General features: G+C 42.5%; 1 protein-coding gene across 1 annotated transcript in view; it reads right to left on the bottom strand.

Annotated features, from left to right (window-relative positions):
* Positions 1 to 17,873, bottom strand: part of LOC129708667 (diphosphoinositol polyphosphate phosphohydrolase 1) — an 80,778-nt gene extending 62,905 nt beyond the window's left edge. Inside the window, exon 1 of the mRNA XM_055654574.1 lies at positions 17,481 to 17,873. Coding sequence (XP_055510549.1) covers positions 17,481 to 17,579 — 99 coding nt within the window. The 5' untranslated portion in view covers positions 17,580 to 17,873. The remainder of the gene's footprint in view (positions 1 to 17,480) is intronic.
* Positions 17,874 to 18,334: the final 461 nt, after the last annotated feature.

The following is an 18,334-nucleotide window of genomic DNA, read 5'->3' as shown; positions in this document are numbered from 1 at the left end:
ACCGAAGAAAAGAAACTGTTCAATATCTCCCCCATCTCTTTTGGCTCTGCAGATAGTTGTCCACTCTGACTCTCTAATGGACCAATTTTATCCCTCGTTATCCTTTTGCTATTAATATAGCGGTAGAAACCCTTCGGATTTACTTTTACCTTACTTGCCAAAGCAACCTCATATCTTCTTTTAGCTTTTCTAATTTCTTTCTTAAGATTCTTTTTACATTTTTTATACTCCTCAAGCACCTCATTTACTCCATGCTGCCTATAATTATTGTAGATCTCCCTCTTTTTCCGAACCAAGTGTCCAATTTCCCTTGAAAACCATGGCTCTTTATAATTTTTACGATTTCCTTTCAACCGAACAGGGACATAAAGATTCTGTACTCTTAAAATTTCACCTTTAAATGTACTCTATTTCTCTTCCACATCTTTCCCATAAAACAAACTGTCCCAATTTACTCCTTTTAAATCCTTTCGCATCTCCTCAAAGTTAGCCTTTCTCCAATCAAAAATCTCAACCCTAGGTCCAGTTTTGTCCCTCTCCATAATTATATTGAAACTAATGGTATTGTGATCACTGGACCCGAACTGTTCCCCAACGCATACCTCTGCCACCTGACCCATCTCATTTCCTAACAGGAGGTCCAGTACCGCCCCTTCTCTAGTAGGTACTTCTATGTATTGTTGCAAAAAACTATCCTGCACACATTTTACAAACTCCAACCCATCCAGCCCATTTACAGAATGTGTTTCCCAGTCTATGTGTGGAAAATTGAAATCTCCCACAATCACTACCTTGTGCTTACTACTAATATCTGCAATCTCCTTACATATTTGCTCTTCCAATTCTCGCTCCCCATTTGGCGGTCTATAATACACCCCTATAAGTGTTGCTACCCCTTTCCCATTTCTCAGTTCCACCCAAATAGCCTCCCTAGACGAGCCCTCTAATCTATCCTGCCAAAGCACTGCTGTAATATCTTCCCTGATAAGCAATGCAACACCTCCACCTCTTGCCCCTCCAATTCTATCACACCTGAAGCAACGAAATCCTGGAATATTTAGTTTCCAATCACAGCCCTCCTGCAACCATGTTTCACTGATCGCCACAACATCATACTTCCAGGTGTCAATCCAGGCTCTAAGTTCATCCACTTTTCTTACAATGCTCCTAGCATTAAAATATACACATTTAAGAAACCCACCCTCTCTTATTCTCTGATTATTTTCTTTTTCTTCTCTCTCCCCTACATTTTGGGAACCTCATTTGCATGCCTTCTCCCCTTAACACCCTTACTAATCAAGTAAGGTTCGCTGAACTGAAGGAGTATTAAGCAGGTAGGGACAATATTCTTGAAAATTCACCATTAGAGGTGATCTCAAGAAGATGACTTTTACAAAAGATCAGCACTCCAAGCTGCCATCCATGCAGAGGGTTTCAGTGTCATTTTCTAACATTATCCCAATATCCTTTGACATCCACAAAGTTATCAAATACTTCTCTTAATTAAAATGATGATAGAGCTTCCACAGCTGTCCAGGGTGGATAATTCCAATGGTTCATCGTTCACAATTCAATATGGCCCACCAGGGTTTGAAGGAGTGTTGACATGAAACAAGGACTGAGACACAGGTTGAGAATAAATGGTCTGTCAATCCATGTTCTCCAGACATGCTGCCTGATCCGCTGAGTTACCCCAGCAATTTGTGTCTTTTTTGTAATTCAGCATCTGCAATTTCTTGTTTCTACTGGCCTACCACTTATTCTTAAACGCTCAAAGGAAATATTCTCCCTTCACCATTTATAAATCCTGCAACTTTCAACAAGATTTCTTCTAGTTTTTCTAAACACAATAGAACACATGCCAAACTCTCTCTTGAAACAATGCTAATTTCCAAGTATGAAAATGGCCATAACGTTTTTAATACTGAAGATATGAAAGTGAATTAGGTGTCAAATTAAACTTATTTTTATGCTTTATCTGATGGGATAAATTGCAGGCTTTTTTTTTTAAATCTCAAAATTTTGTGACATTGCTACCAATTCATGTCCATTTTTTTTTTTAAATTGATTTAAAAAAGTCGGTATATCGTAAACGATCGTTGCGTTTTTGATATAATAAATTGGAAAATATGAAAACATAATTAACTTGCTCAAAAACCGCTACTACCATAGGATACCTCATTGGGTTTTTGAAAAGCAATCTAGATTTGGAGCCTCCGTGGTTTAATTTACGGAGGTACCGACCCCGATAACGATCGTTGTGACAATGGATACCAAGCACAACGACCGTTACCGGATCTTTGCTAGGCAGAATACCAGACATGTTACTGTATTTTTCTCCTGGTTTTGATGAAGATATTTCCCTAGATCATTATCAAAATGTATATGTATGAGGGGCCATATGAAGTTTATTTATGAGAAATATTCATGACTAAATGTAGCAGAGTTTTTAATTGCACATTTTTGGTGTCCAAAATGGTGGCAAAACAATGAAAATGTGTCTGCTATGAAAAACGTTTTTGACTTTGTCTTGAAGTTATCTAATTTATGTCTGTTATTTGTACGGTTTTACATGATGGGTAAATTTTTGTTAAGAGAAGTGTAATGGTGTAAAAACCTGAATAATAATCTTGTTCTTCAAAATCTCTCCAGTATTGTAAAAATACACAAATGCTTTCTTAGGCAAGGAGACCAAACCCCTACACAATATTCCAGGAGCTATACAATTGAACTAAGTAGTCCTTCCTCTTGCTTGGATGATCATGTGGTCCGGTGCTGCTTCCTGTCATAATAAACGCTACCATTTGCCCTTCTGACTACATTTGGTCTTCAGTGACTTGTGCAAAGACACACTTGGGTCCTTTTGAACATCAATAGTACTTAATATTGTTTAACAAAAACTCAGATTTTCCACACGTGCACCAAAGTGGATGACGTTACGTATTTCCACATTATGTTACATCTACCATGTTCTCTCCCTCACTCTAGTTGCCCATATCCACCTCGAGCCTCTTCACATTTTCCTCCCTACTTGTAATCCATACTTTTGACAGATTATTTGAGTCCTTTTGATAGCTTATTTGGGTCCTTGTTAGAGAAGATATCCAAAGCCTGGAAGATATCACAGGACTAGAGAGTCTTACCATAGCACTTGAGAGTCTTGAACTAGAGCAGCAGAGTACAAGATGATGAATAAAGGATTTTAATGCTTGGGCAGCAATATACACAATGGCTAAGAGAAAGATGTTTTTAACTTCAAAGAAATCAAGGGATTTGTGGATCAGATGAGTGTGTAGTGGCAGTCAGGGTCAAAGACCAACCTTAAAGGGCAGAACAATCCTCAGTTTGCTTTGTCCACTTGCCCCAAGCAAAACTTGACTCCCATCTCTCGCGCTCACTTAATGTTATAGACAATAGGTGCAGGAGTAGGCCATTCGGCCCTTCGAGCCAGCACCGCCATTCAATGTGATCATGGCTGATCATCCCCAATCAGTACCCCGTTCCTGCCTTCTCCCCATATCCCCTGACTCCGCCATCTTTAAAAGCCTTATCTAGCTCTTTCTTGAAAGTACCCAGAGAACCGGCCTCCACCGCCCTCTGAGGCAGAGAATTCCACAGACTTACAACTTAGTGTGAGAAAAAGTGTCTCCTCGTCTCCGTTCTAAATGGCTTACCCCATATTCTTAAACTGTGGCCCCGGTTCTGGACTCCAACATCGGGAATATGTTTCCTGCCTCTAGCATGTCCAAACCCTTAACAATATTATATGTTTCAATAAGATCTCCTCTCATCCTTCTAAACTCCAGAGTGTACAAGCCCAGCCGCTACATTCACTCAGGGAATTAACCTTGTAAACCTACACTGCACTCCCTCAATAGCGAGAATGTCCTTCCTCAAATTAAGGGACCAAAACTGCACACAATACTCCAGGTGTGGTCTCACTAGGGCCCTGTACAACTGCAGAAGGACCTCTTTGCTCCTATACTCAAATCCTCTTGTTATAAAGGCCAACATGCCATTCGCTTTCTTCACTGCCTGCTGTAACTGCATGCTTACTTACATAGTGTTCAAGAAGGAACTGCAGATGCTGGAAGATCGAAGGTACACAAAAATGCTGGAGAAACTCAGCGGGTGCAGCAGCATCTATGGAGCGAAGGAAATGGGTGATGTTTTGGGCCGAAACCCTTCTTCAAACCCCCCATTTAGGTCGATCCCCCCCATTTAGATAGTAATCTGCCTTCCTGTTTTTGATACCAAAGTGGATAACCTCACATTTATCCACATTAAACTTAATCTACCATGCATCTGCCCACTCCCCCAACCTGTCCAAGCCACCCTGCACTCTCAAAGCATCCTCCTCACAGTTCACACTGCCACCCAGCTTTGTGTCATTTTAACACATTTGTGCACTTGAATAACGAGGCTAAAAATACTGTTCATTCAATCTTCTCTTGAAAGTCATATTAATTTGTCTGAACCAAGACTTCCCAATAGCCACCAGTTATTTTTGCTTGCCACAATTAAGAAGCATTCAAAACCATCTTCAATAATGCTGGGTTCAGCCTGCCACTATATAACTTGGCAGATACTTTAGACGTATGGTATGCTTGCTTTCACATCGATCAAGACACTGAGTGTATGAGTCAGGAAGTCACACTGCAGCTTTGTAAAACTTTGGTTAGACCAAATTTGGAGACTTCGGAAGAGGAAGGTCAAGGATCCACAAATTGAGATCTTAATCGGGGCGTTGGTATAGAGGGTGTCGAAATCTTCAAATTACTGGGCGTGCATATTTCTGAAGATCTGTCCTGGACCCAACACATTGGTGCACCATAAAGAAAGCCCATCATTTCGTCGATTTCCTTAGAAGATTGGGGAGATTCGGTCTGTCAACAAATATCTTCTTGAAATTCTACTGGTATATAGTGAAGAACATATTGACTGGCTACATCACTGCCTGGTTCAGCAACTCGAACGTGCAGGAATGTGGAAGATTAAAAAAAGTGATCACTACCCAGTCCATCATGGGTACTGACCTGCCCACCAAAGAGATTCACAGAAATGGCCGTCTCAAAAAAGCAACCAGCATCGTCAGAGACCAACACCACCCAGGCCACATGGTCATTTCACACCTGCCATCAGGAAGAAGGAATAGGGGACTGAAAACTGTAATGTCCAGGAGTAGCTTCTTCCTTACAACTATAAGGCTATTAAACACTAAAACCACCAAATAAGCTACAAACTACATAGACATGGGAATGTACATTAAAATACTCTCGACTCTTTAGCATTGTGTCATTCAGATTGCCCTGTAACATGGAGGATGTAGAGGCATTGGGAAGGGTGCTGAAGAGGTTTACTAGAATGCTGTCTGGATTAGAGTGTTAAGACAAATTTGCGAGACCCAATAAAAGTTTAATATTATGAGGAATGGATATGTGAAGAGCAATTTATTTTCGATAGTGGTAGGTGCCTGGAACATAAGGCTCCTAGACTTGTTTTCTGCTCATCATTTCCTTTTAAGTGATTCTCTAGTTTCCAATTGCAATTGCCTTGTAACCAATTTGGCCGATGAAATACAAAGTGTCCCCCAATTTATTAATGCGTTAAATCCCATTCGTGTTATAACAGAGCTGTCGGCATCGTCCTAAAAATGTAACTGACTTATTAATCCATTTTGTGTAAGTGCTCCAGTTTCCTCCAACACTTCAATGACGTACAGGTTTGTAGGTTAATTGGCATCTGTAAATTGCCCCTAGTGTGTAGGACAGTGCTAACGCATGAATGTGATCACTGGTCTGTGGGGACTCAGTGGACCAAAGGACCCGTTTCCACGTTGTGTCTCTAAAGTGTAACGTCTAATATCAAACCACATTAAAGCACAAAAACGGGATGGACAATTCAGCAACAACCCCACCACTAGAGCTGGACATGGTGCAAGACATTCAACCAATCATTTGCGAATCCTCTGACCAGAAATCTGGAAACAGATCCAAGCAGAGAAGTACTGTCTCACATATTGTCCAAGTTTTTAGCTCACAAGCATTTTAGCACCCTGCATCACAGTGTGTCCTCAAACTAATCAGATACTCCCACCAGAATCAGTACACAGTAAAATCAGGCAAGTGCAGAACCAGAAATCTTCAATAACACCGGACCACTACAAAGAGTTTATGAATAAAAACACACAACTTACATGCCGTATATCCTCAAATCATATCTTGTTGCTGTTTTAATGATAATTGGAACTCATTCAGAACACATTTGACAGATAAAAACTGGGCATGCATGAAGGTGCTATGTATGGATCGTCAGAAGCAGTACTGTATTCACTCACAATCTGGCCTCATATACCCCTCAATCTACCATTACCATAAAGTCAAGCATTGGTGAAACTACACAAGGATTACTTCCATGCTAAACTGTGAAAATATTATAAACAGCCAAACAATCACATCAAGAGTCCCATCGAAGCTCAAGTTTTGCTAGATGGACAAGCAAAACATGAATAAGAGGCTAACATTAATAAAATATGAATAATAACATGAATAATTACCACCAGGAGCGCGGCACGATTGGCAGCCCCAACAGTCTGTCTGTTTTTTCGTCTTTTTAAAAATGTTTCAGTGTGTGTTAAAAGTTTGTGTAAATGTTCTCCGGTTTTGTTTTATGTGGGGGTTGGGCGAGGGGGTTGGGGGAAACTTTTTTTTCAGCCTCTTACCTTGCTGGAGATGCGATTAATTTTCGGGTCACATCACCGGTTGCTCTGCGGCCTACCACCGATGGAGCTGGAGGCCACCTCCGACTGACTTGAGTTCCAATTATCACTTAAGATTGGAGTCGATCCCTTGCCTGGGATCGCTCCAACCGCGGCCTGTGGATTTACCATCAAGAGCTCGCAGTCTCGGGAGAGATCCTGGATGTCGGGAGCGCCAACGACGCAGAGGCTCAACCAGCTCCCACCCGGGGTCCAATCGCCGGCACGGGGGAGCTGACATCCTCCCGATGCAGGAGCTGATCGCCCCAATGCGAAGGGCCCAAACACTGTCGGCTATGGTAGTCAGCATTGTCCCGTCAACGGAGGGCTCGATGCCTCCAACCGGGAGAGCAAAGAAGGGAAGAGATATTAACTTTTTTTTGCCTTCTATCACAGTTGGGAATGAGGAGGAGTCACTGTGGTGGATGTTTATGTTAAAATGTATTTTATGTGTTCCGTTGCTTTTTATTTGTATGACTGACCTGGCAAATGAAATACCTCGTATGTTGCAAAACATACTTGGCTATTAAATTATTATTGTGATTGTGATAACACATCTGCATTTAATGATGATAGAATACACGACTGGAACACTAAAGCCAAGTTTACCATCCAGAAATGTTGAACAGATGATCGATCGCTCTCCAGCAATTTCCATTTTTAGATATGTAAAGATATGGAAAACTCTACTGGATACTGTACAGATTATGGATGTTACCAGCTACAAGATTGAAGACATATTCAAGAACGTCAATGAACCAAGTTATTCAAGTACAGCGAACATTAGCAGACACCTAGCAACATCAAATATTGTTTGCTTTTGTTCAGTCCACAAGATGCACAATGTTCCAATCTAGCCTATTATTCCTTCAACAGTCTACTCGCACTCAAAAGTTATGAAGAGATGAAATCCACGTGAAAAAGACACGTAGTAAGGATTTGATAATGTATGCTATCGAGAAGATTCGGAAAATTGAAGTTAATGGAATCGAATAGGAAAGCACTCTGCTGGCTTGAGGAATTCTTAGCACAAAATAAGTTTGATGTGGCTTGTTGGAGTTTCCTAGAACACAGTTGAAGAGGTTTTTTCAGCAGTGGCTGAGGCCAACCCATCAAGCTACTTCAGTGACCTTCATTCCATTGTAAGATCAGAAGTACAATTTCGGTTAATGATTGCAGTGTTCTGCTCCATTTGCAACTAAAACTAAAAAGCAAATTGTGTCCACATGCAAGAAGATCTGGATAACGTTCAAGCTAGGTATTGCATGTGCCAGACAATGCCCATCTCTAACAAAACAATTAATTGAGAACTGCTCCAAAAGCATTTAAGAAGCTCCAGGACAAAGCAATTTACTTACTTGGAATCACGTCCAACACGTGTGCAGGATGATTGTTGCGCGTACTTTCAATAAAATGCATTGCATCGCATAATAACAACGAACGTTACAGGTGCTCAGCATGTCGGGAAGCATCTATAAAGTTTACATTTCAACTCACCGAAGTAAATCCTGTTTAACTAACTCAGCTTTACTACCATTATGTTTATACAATGCTGCACTCTGTTACATGGAGCCTAGCTACGGCTCAACACATTTTCTCCTCACATACCAACACGTTAGAGATGCTCAACAGGTCATGCAGCATCTATAGAGTTTACATTTCAGTCCATAAACTTTCATTATGTTAACTATATGAAACATTAATTGCTTCTCTCTCCAAAAGTGCTGCTTGACCCACTGGGTGTTCATAGCATTTTTTGTTATTAATTTTTTTTTTTTTTCTTTCATATTGGCACTGCACCATGGCAAATGGGAAGTGCTGCTATCTCATGATTCTACACATTTGGATACCAACCTGCCCATGGGTTCTATCTATGACATTTTGCACATTTTCGCCATGATCACATGGATTTCCTCCAAATGCTCTAGTGGATTCCCACGTCCCAAAGGCATGCTGGTAGATTAATTGGCTACTGTTTGCTAACTTTTAATGTGGTTTGATGGCAAAAAGAAACAAAGGCATGTTGTGAAAGATGTATATGTGAGAGATAATAAGTTTGGGGCACAGGCAAATAAGGAGGGGAGTCGATCTGGGAGCTGGACTCAATGGACCAAATGGCTTCAATTTTAGGTAGTCCCTGCTTTCTCCTTTTTTCCCCTTCCCTTCCTAGCCCTCCCACAGCTGCTGAATGCTTCGTCCATTGAAATTTGTGGATGCACTGAGCTGGCAGAAAAGCTTGCTCGAACTATTTATTTTGATTACTTACACTAGAATCTCCAAAGTAGACACAGAAGTCAAAAATTCTACACAAAACCTGGCTGAAACTATTGCAATAACCTGCTTCCAGATTAGAATATTTTCTTTAGGACACATTATAACACTTAGTAGCCTCTGTTAGCATATCTGCTGAATATTAACTTTACTGCAATCATGGAGACAGCTTCAATAAAGTGGGTCACTCGAAAGGTTTCCATGTCTGCTCTATAAAAATTAGAGTCAATTCTGGTCAATATTGCAACCATTTAAATTTATTTTTCTTCACAGATTATACCAGAAACAGAGGAATAGCCCCACATTCCAGTTGAGCCGAAACCTATATATCACACGTAGGATAGCATGCCAGGATACAAAAAATAGGAAATAGAAAAATACAAAGTAGTCTGCGATTTTCACTTTGTCATTAAAAACAAAGTTCAGCTTAAAATTATAAAATGTATGCAATAATTTGTAAGTGAGAACAGAGATCTTCAACACATTTAACCTGGATATTGGAAATGTGAAATTGATAAAATACTGGATACACACAGATCTGACAGCAACTGTGGGAAGAGAAATTGTGTTAATGTATCAGCAAAAGCTTGTTTCCTTGCTCAGTCCTGATGAAGAGCCTTCAACTGGCGTCTCATTCCACAGATGCTGCTGAGCATATTCAGCATTTTCTGTTCTCATTTCATCAATGTGAAACCAAAGCAACCTTCAATTATCCAAATTACATGACATCCCGAAGCCTTGTTTCATGCTTTGCATCATCAGCAAAAACCTTTCTAATCCACACTTTCACACTCAGGTGCTCCCTGGCTTAAAGGCAACTGACTTTATACAAAAACCCACACACCGTCAAAGCATTTTTGTAATAATAAAATGCTGTGTGGTGTTCATTATAGTGCTTTGTACTTGCAAAAAAAATCCATAAGCTTAATTATAGGTAGTGTGAGGGTACATATTTGATGAAATGATAGAATTACAGCTGGTAAATTTCAAGCAATACAAGACAGAGTGATAGAAAACAGATGTTTCTGACTTTCAGAGAAATTGGCTTACAGAGAATTGGCAGGAATGGAACCCCTACATAACCCGGGGACTATCTATATGCATTTCTCTTGATACGAATATTGCTGGGAAGGAGGATATTTACTGCTAACCTCTAACTCCCACACAGAACATGCAACTTTTAGAACCTCTGCAGCCTTTCTGGTAAAGGTACCTCCACAATGCTATTGGTAGAGTTCCAAAACTTTGGCTCAACAGCAAGAGAACAATACAGTTAATAATAATAAATTTTATTTATGGGCGCCTTTCAAGAGTCTCGAGGACACCTTACAAAATTTAGCAAATAGAGTAAAAACATGTAAGCGGAATGAAATAAATAGTAAAGACATCACCAGTACACAAATTAAAGACAGAATTCAATCCAAAGACAAAAATCAAAAACACAATATGAAGAGAGAGCAGCGGCAGCTAAAGCGCGCCAGCGTACACTCTCCCTTCCGGCAGCCATCTTGGACACAGAATAAAATAATCATTTACACACAAAAAAATTCCAGATTAGGATTGTGAGCGACCTCGATGGGAACCAGCAAGTGGTGGTGCTCCCATGTGCCTGCTGTACTTGACCTTTTCTGGTGATCACCCGAGGCAAGTAACCAGTGTCTCTTACGTACTGCGGTACACAAATTGTTTAGTGGTGAACAAGGGGCCATTTTCCTGGAAGATGCTGAACCCCTGGTGCTGTTGAAGCTGGACTCATCTGGGCAAGCGGACAATATAACTTCTGACGATCTTTGTCAATGGGCAAAAGCCTTTGGGATACCAGAGGGTGTCATGTGGAACAGGAGAGCCAGCCCAAGCTTCTATTTTTTGCCACAGCACTTACAAGGCTGGTCAAGTTGTGTTTCTGGTCAATGGTAATACCCCAAGGATGTTGATTGTAAGGGATTTAACAATAGTAATTAATTTCAAGGCTGACTGGTTAGACCCTTGTACCAGGCAATGACTATCTTCAACTGAAACAACCTTACCTCCACTTAACATGTCTGAATGTTGTCTATACCTTGCGGCTTGCAGGCATGGAATGTTTTAATTGGTCGAGAAAACTTGCATCTACTTTACCAGATGTGGAACCGAATTTAACACTGCGCAATGGAATTTAACATTGAGCAGTCAGTTAATATCCACTGACATTACACTGATATCCCGAGGCTAAGATAATTCAACTACAATAAATCACAATCAATTGTTCAACTTATTTCTCTAACCATTGTAGCGTTTTCCCCGATGCCTGTCAACTTCAATGCTAAACTTTATCAAGGGCAATCACACACACCGCACCTGGAGAATTCATCTTGTTGCTCTATGTACGAGGTCAAATGGACCTCCAAACATTGGTGAACTGGCAAAGTGTTGGAGTAACTCTGGTCAAGCAGCCTCTGGAGAACATAAACAAGTGACGTTTCAGGTTGAGACCAGAAAAGTTAAGTCTGAGGAAGGGTCCCGACCTGAAATGTCACCTATCCACATTCTCCAGAGATGCTGCAGGACCCGCTGAGTTACTCCACCACTTTGTGTCCTTTCTTTTAAGCCAGCAACTGCAGTTCCTGGTGTCAACATTAGTGAACACGTTCATTGTGAGTTAGTGCTTTATGGTACCAAGTGCTAACTGATAAGTAACTGATGACACAGTTGACTGTGTTGGTGAGCAATTTGCCCATTTAGATTTGTCCTGCTTCTTGTGAATGGGATTTAGCTGGGCAATTTTCTACCTAGTAAAGCAAAATCATTGTTCTAAATGTGCTGGAAAACTTGGCTAAGAGGCATAGGTAATTCTGGAGAGAAAGTTTTCAGAAGGGATGTGTGGTTCCTTTGCTTTTCCTTTGTTAAGCATATCGGGCTGAACAGGTTAGACAATGCTTCATTCTGCTGGAGCCTGCCATTGTTGAGGATGGGATGTCTCTCTTCCTCCTTGCTGCTAATTGTTCAGCTCCATTCACAACCAGATTCAGCAGGGCTATAAGGCTTTGATGTAACCCACAAGTTGCTTCCTATTTAGTGTGAATATCATCTTGTGTTGGTTTTCACCAGGTTGGCACCTCATTTTCAAGTTTATGGTGCCTCTTCTAGCTTTACCTCTCTGAACCAGGGTGACCCTTGTTCTTTTCCTGATTTACACAAACTCACACCATCTGGTTAATAACCATATAATTAAGGACACACAAGTCATGGTTACATACTGCAGTTGTGTACCAAATGCATTCTGTTCAGAAGCATCTACCAAAGGTTGACTACAAATATGACAAGTGGCTTTGTCTCACATTGCAAAACATGAAAACTTTTTATTTCAGATTTCCGTCATCTACAAAATCCAGGGAATGATCAACAAGTCAGACAACATCTGAAGAGAAATAATTATAATTTCAAATCAATGACCTCTTCACATATACATTCTGTTTAAGGGTCATTGATGTGTGTATGACAGTTTAACTCTCTACATATGATACCCTGATCTATGGAACATTTCCTGCACTCTGCTTTACTTTCAGGTTTATCCTCCATAATTGTTTGCCTATCACAAATCAGGACCGGCCATATTGCAGTTAGCTGCAAAGTCACTCTTGGCTGCAGTTTATGAAGCCCCCTACCCTACAAGCATTCTGTGCATTAGATGAGTAACCATCTCTCTACACCATTGGACGAACAACAAAGAACTTTCTCACTGTTCACAATCTTGAACAACAAATCAGAAATACCCAAGAGCCTTATTCATATGTGTAGGAAAGAACAGCAGATGCTGGTTTAAATCGAAGGTAGACACAAAATGCTGGAGTAACTCAGCGGGACAGGCAGCATCTCTTGAGGGAAGGAATGGGTGACGTTTTGTGTCGAGACCCTTCTTCAGTCTGATACCTTAGTCTTATTCATATGCCAGGTCAAGGTGTGAAGTTTCAAAGGAAAAATAATATCCACAAATTAACAAGAATATACATCAGAGACAATCCTGACTTTTTACCCTTTACTAGACCAAGTGCAGAACCGTTGGGTCCCATTCCCCCAATGCAATATTCCACCACTCACCCATAGCCAACTGCGCAGGTGCGGCTAACTTTTAAAAAGTTTAAAATAGCAATAACGTAAAATATAAGATCAATGTGAACACATCTCACTCTCCCTCTTCAGTCCCCTATTCCCCTCCTCCATTATCCTCCTTCTCTCCACCAGTCCTCCTCTGCTTCCTCCCCTCACCCTCTTCACCCTCCCTCTTCTTTCCTCTCCTCAACCCCTCCCCACTCAACTCTCCTTCCCTCCTTTCCCCTACCCTCAGTCACTCCCTCCCTCCATAACCCCTCTCCCCTCCCTCGATCCCTCCTCACCTCCCCCACTGCCCTCCATACCCCACTCCCTACCTCCTCCACTCCCCCTTCCCTCCCACCTTATCACCCCCACTTCCTACCTCCCCCATTCCCCCTCTTCTCTCTTTATTCCCCCCCCTCCTTCCCCTCTCCTCTCCCCCCTCCCCCCACTCTCCCCCTCCCTCTCCTCCGCGTTCCTCTCCCTCAATCCCTCTCCATGATCTCGATGTAAAACACTGCCGGCCCCGTTTTCTCCATGACATCGGCGATGAAGTTGTACTTGAGGCGGGGGCTGTCGGGGGGAGATGGGCCGATCGGCCTGGAGCCGGGGATGGAGAGGCTGAAGCTGCGGCCTAGTCCTTGCCCCAGGCCCTGCTCCCCAGATCTCGCCCCAGCATCAGTGCCGCACTCATGGATACCAGGCCCACTGCGCACGTGCGGGGAGACTTTGTTATTTTTAAATCCGCACACGCGGATACGCTCAGTCACTCCCTCCCTCCATAACCCCTCTCCTCCCTCTATCCCCTGCATCCGCACATCCCACCCCCACAATGGAAAATCGTGATTTTTTTAAATGAAAGCCCCCCCATACCACCACCCCCCACAATGAAAATCGCGTTGTTTTTTAAATTTTTTAAAAGAAATTCTCAATGAGAATCACGTTTTTTCTTTAGAAAACCTAAACACAGTGTTAGCTGTCAATGAAAACAGAAGAATTTGATTAAAATAGATTTTTTTTTTTAAATCATGAGTTTTTATGTAAATGAGATTCGGGATCGTATTGTGACATCATGGTGATGCCGCTGACGGGCAGGGCAAGTGGAAAAGTGTTAAAAAGTGCCTTTTGTAAAGTTTAAAATGTCAATAACTTGTAAAATATAACATCAATCCGAACGAACTGACCCCTTTCCATCCCAGGACAATGGCGAGTAAGGTGGGCCAAAATTGCAGCGCTATTGTGTACCGTTTTGGCGGAGTTTTGAATCGTCATGCATTCACGCGTATACATACAAACAGACATTTTTAGTAATATGCTGATAAGTGTGCAGACGCCCATTGCCTTTACAAATAGCGGTTTGATTTCCCTTTAAGATACATAGCACAGATTTGGTTACAAAACTGACACGATTGTCATAAATACATGTTTTCACATGAAATAACTTCACTTTTATCCCTGGTGCGATCAGCTGCAAGATAATTTCTGATTTCCAAAAATCAACCTTTGCTATCATGACCAACTTCCAGCACAAAGCCACCAAAATGTTCTTCCACATCCTGTACCTTCTTTTGTTTTTAGCATAATGCATTTTGAAACAAGATCAGAAAATAAAGAGCATGATGGCGGTTAACCCATCAGTTAAATTTCATCAAAATAAACTTTTGAAATTCGCAGAGTCCACAATTCTGACTCACTGAGGTTCTGAAGGTGAAAACTGAACCTTGATTAATTAAAATCTACCAGTGTCTGACAATCACAGTGCCCTCCATGTTTGGGACAAAGACCCATCATTTATTTATTTGCCTCTGTACTCCAAAATTTGAGATTTATAATAGAAAAAAATCACATGTGGTTAAAGTGCACATTGTCAGATTTTAATAAATGCCGTTTTTATACACTTTGGTTTCACCATGTAGAAATTACTGCAGTGTTTATACATAGTCCCCCCCCCCCCCCCCCCCCCCCCCCATTTCAAGAGCACTATAATGTTTGGGGCACAGCAATGTCATATAAATGAAAGTAGTCATGTTTAGTACTTTGTTGCATATCCTTTGCATCCAATGACTGTTTGAAGTCAGCGATTCATGGACATCACCAGTTGCTGGCTGTCTTCTCTGGTGATGCTTTGCCAAGCCTGTATTGAAGCCATCTTTAGCATGCTGGTTCTGGGGGCTCGACCCCGCCCATTTGCTCTTCAGCATATTAAAGGCATGCTCAATTGAGTTCAGATTGGGTGATTGATTTGGCCACTCAAGAATTGACCATTTGAACAACTCCTTTGTTGCTTTAGCAGTATGTTTGGGATCATTGTCTTGCTGTAGAATGAACTGCCGGCCAATGAGATCTGAGGCATTTGTTTGAACCTGAGCAGATAGGATGTGTCTATACACTTCAGAATTCATTATGCAGTTGTATCATCAATGAAGATAAGTGAGCAACCTTCAGCAGCCATATATGCCCAGGCCATAACACCCCCACCACCATGTTTCGCAGATGAGGTGGTATGCTTTGGATCTTGGGCAGTTCCTTCTCTGCTTGTTACTTTGCTCTTGCCATCACTCTGATATAAATTAATCTTCGTCTCATCTGTCCACAAGACCTTTTTCCAGAACTATGGTTGCTCTTTTAAGTACTTCTTGGCAAACTGTAACCTGGCCATCCTATTTTTGCGGCTAACTAGTGGTTTGCATCTTGCAGTGTTGCCTCTATTTTGGTTCATGAAATCTTCTGCGGACGGTGCCCATTGATAAATCTACACCTGACTCCTGAAGAGTGTTTCTGATCTGTCGGACAGGTGTTAGAGGATTTTTCTTTATCATAGGGAGAATTTTTCTGTCATCAGCTATGGAGGTCTTCCTTGGGCTGCCAGTCCCTTTGCGATTAGTAGGCTTACCAGTGCTCGCGTTCTTCTTAATGATGTTTCAAACAGTTCATTTTGGTCAGCTTAAGGTTTGACTGATGTCTCTAACATTAGTCTTGTTTCTCAGTCTCATTATGGCTTCTTTGACTCATTGGTACAACTTTGCTCCTCATGTTGATAAACAGCAATAAAAGTTTCCAAAGGTGATGGAAAGACTGGAGGAAAGACTAGGTGCTGAGAGTTCTCTGTACCTGCATTAAGGAGGCAATTAAACACACCTGAGCAACTACAAACACCTGTGAAGCCATTTGTCCCAAACATTATGGTGCCCTGAAATGGGGGGGGGGGGGGGGGGGACTATGTATAAACACAGCTGTAATTTCTACATGGTGAAACCAAAATGTATAAAAATACCCTTTAATAAAATCTGACAATGTGCACTTTGACCACATGTGATTTTTTTCGATTACAAATTTCAAATTGTGGAGTAGAGGCAAATAAATAATGTTCGGGACAAAGACCCATCATTTATGGAAGGCACTGTATGCTGATAATTTTAGCACAAAGCAAAGTGCACGTGGCACCTCTCCACGCCATGCCACAGTAGAAGTGGCAGAACAGTGAAAGAAAAATGGTAAATGAAGCACCGCAACAAGGAATTACAAGAATACAAGTAAAGCTTTGCCATCGGAAGTATCCATCCCCTTCCCTTTCACCATTGTGCCTGTCACTGTTCCATTACAAATTGTAAATATGTCTCCACGCCCCTCCTTCCCCAAATAGCAAATATACCCCCACCCCCCTCTTCCCATCGGAAATCTACCCACACCCCCTACCCCACTTCATTGGAAGTCTGCCCCCAGCCCCCACTGGGCCAGTCCCCCTCCTCTCTCTGCCCCCTTTCTCTCTCTCTCTCTTTCCCTATTAGGTCTGCCACCCTCAAACCATTTGTGGTCTACTCTCTCTCTCTAATGAAAGTATGCTCCACCCCCTCTCCACTGTAAGTTTGCCCCGCTCGCCCTTCCATTGCACCTGCTCCCATTCCAAATCTACCCCTTCCCATTGCAAATCTAACCCGATTCCAAATCTGCCCACAAATGACCCCCCCCCCCCCCATTTGCAAGCAAACCCCTTCCCCCTCTAATCCAAATCTACTCCCTTCCCCGCCCTCTTTGCCCCTCTCACATCCTCCCCCTGCCATCTGTCATCACTCTCCCATCAACTCTCCCTCCTCCTTCACCCCTTTCCCCCGAAACTGTCATTCCCTTCCCTGTCACCCCCCTCCCCTCCTGTCTTCCCACCCTCCCCCCTCTCTTCCTTCCCAACACCCTCTCATCCTCCCCCCCCCCCCAAACCCCCTCATCTCCTCTCGCTCCTACCCCTCCTGTCATCGCCCCCCCATTTCTGTCACCCCATCACCTCTCACCTTCCCCCATCCACTCCCCCCTCCTCCGTGTCTACCCTTCTCCGAGGTGCATTAGAGAGCGGGCCCTGTGCTGGGGGAGACGGGCAGCTCCTTACCTCCTCCTCACTCTCGTTCTTGAAGCACAAACACGCCGCCCGCTTCTTGTAACCGTCCCCATCGTAAGTCCGAGTCTGGTTTTGCTTTAATTTCATCATTTATATTTTCTTGGTAACTGTCTTATTTCAATTATTTAAAATATATATATATTTTTAAAAAACTTGGCTGGGGGGGGGTGGGGGGATGAAGAGAAAAAAAAAACCCCGAGGGATCCTCCTCCTCCTCCTTTTTCTTCTTAGTAATATTATTTTATTGTCGTTATTTGCAGACACGAAGCGGCCCGCCGGTTATCCACTCCTTCTCTTCATATCGTCACCGCTCGCCCCGACACCGTCTCCGCCGCCGCCGCCGCCGCCATCTTAGCCGCTCCGCCCGTCAACCTAACTCGCTGGCCCAAAGGGCGCGGGGAGGGGTTCAAGCCGGGCTCAGCCACTCAACGGCCAGCCGGTCTCTGACTGACACGTCCACCGCCAATCAGGTTGCAGTCACGCCCCCTCCTCCTCCTCCATCGTTCCGCCCATCGACCAGCAAGTTCGGTTGAGGCCGCCGTCAATGGTCTCGCAGAGCCAGCAGGGGGAGTGCGGACCCGCCCCCTCCCCCTCCCACCTCCATCCTCCCCAATACTACTTTGTCAAGACAAAGACCCAGCATATTTTTCTTTGTAATTTTATCTCATTTTAAACCAGAAAGTCGCTGTTTTTTTTTCTCCTCTGTTCTTTATATATAGTGAAAGTGCAACATCTACAAACCAACATCACCGCCAATGTTAAACCATTTCCATGCATCAAATATAACAGAGCTAAGTATCATATGTTTCTGAGAAAAGATCTAGCACATTTGCATTAAATCTGTC

The sequence above is a fragment of the Leucoraja erinacea genome, chromosome 24, assembly GCF_028641065.1.
Source record: "Leucoraja erinacea ecotype New England chromosome 24, Leri_hhj_1, whole genome shotgun sequence".
NCBI lineage: Eukaryota > Metazoa > Chordata > Chondrichthyes > Rajiformes > Rajidae > Leucoraja > Leucoraja erinaceus.
This window is presented reverse-complemented; position numbering and strand designations above follow the sequence as displayed.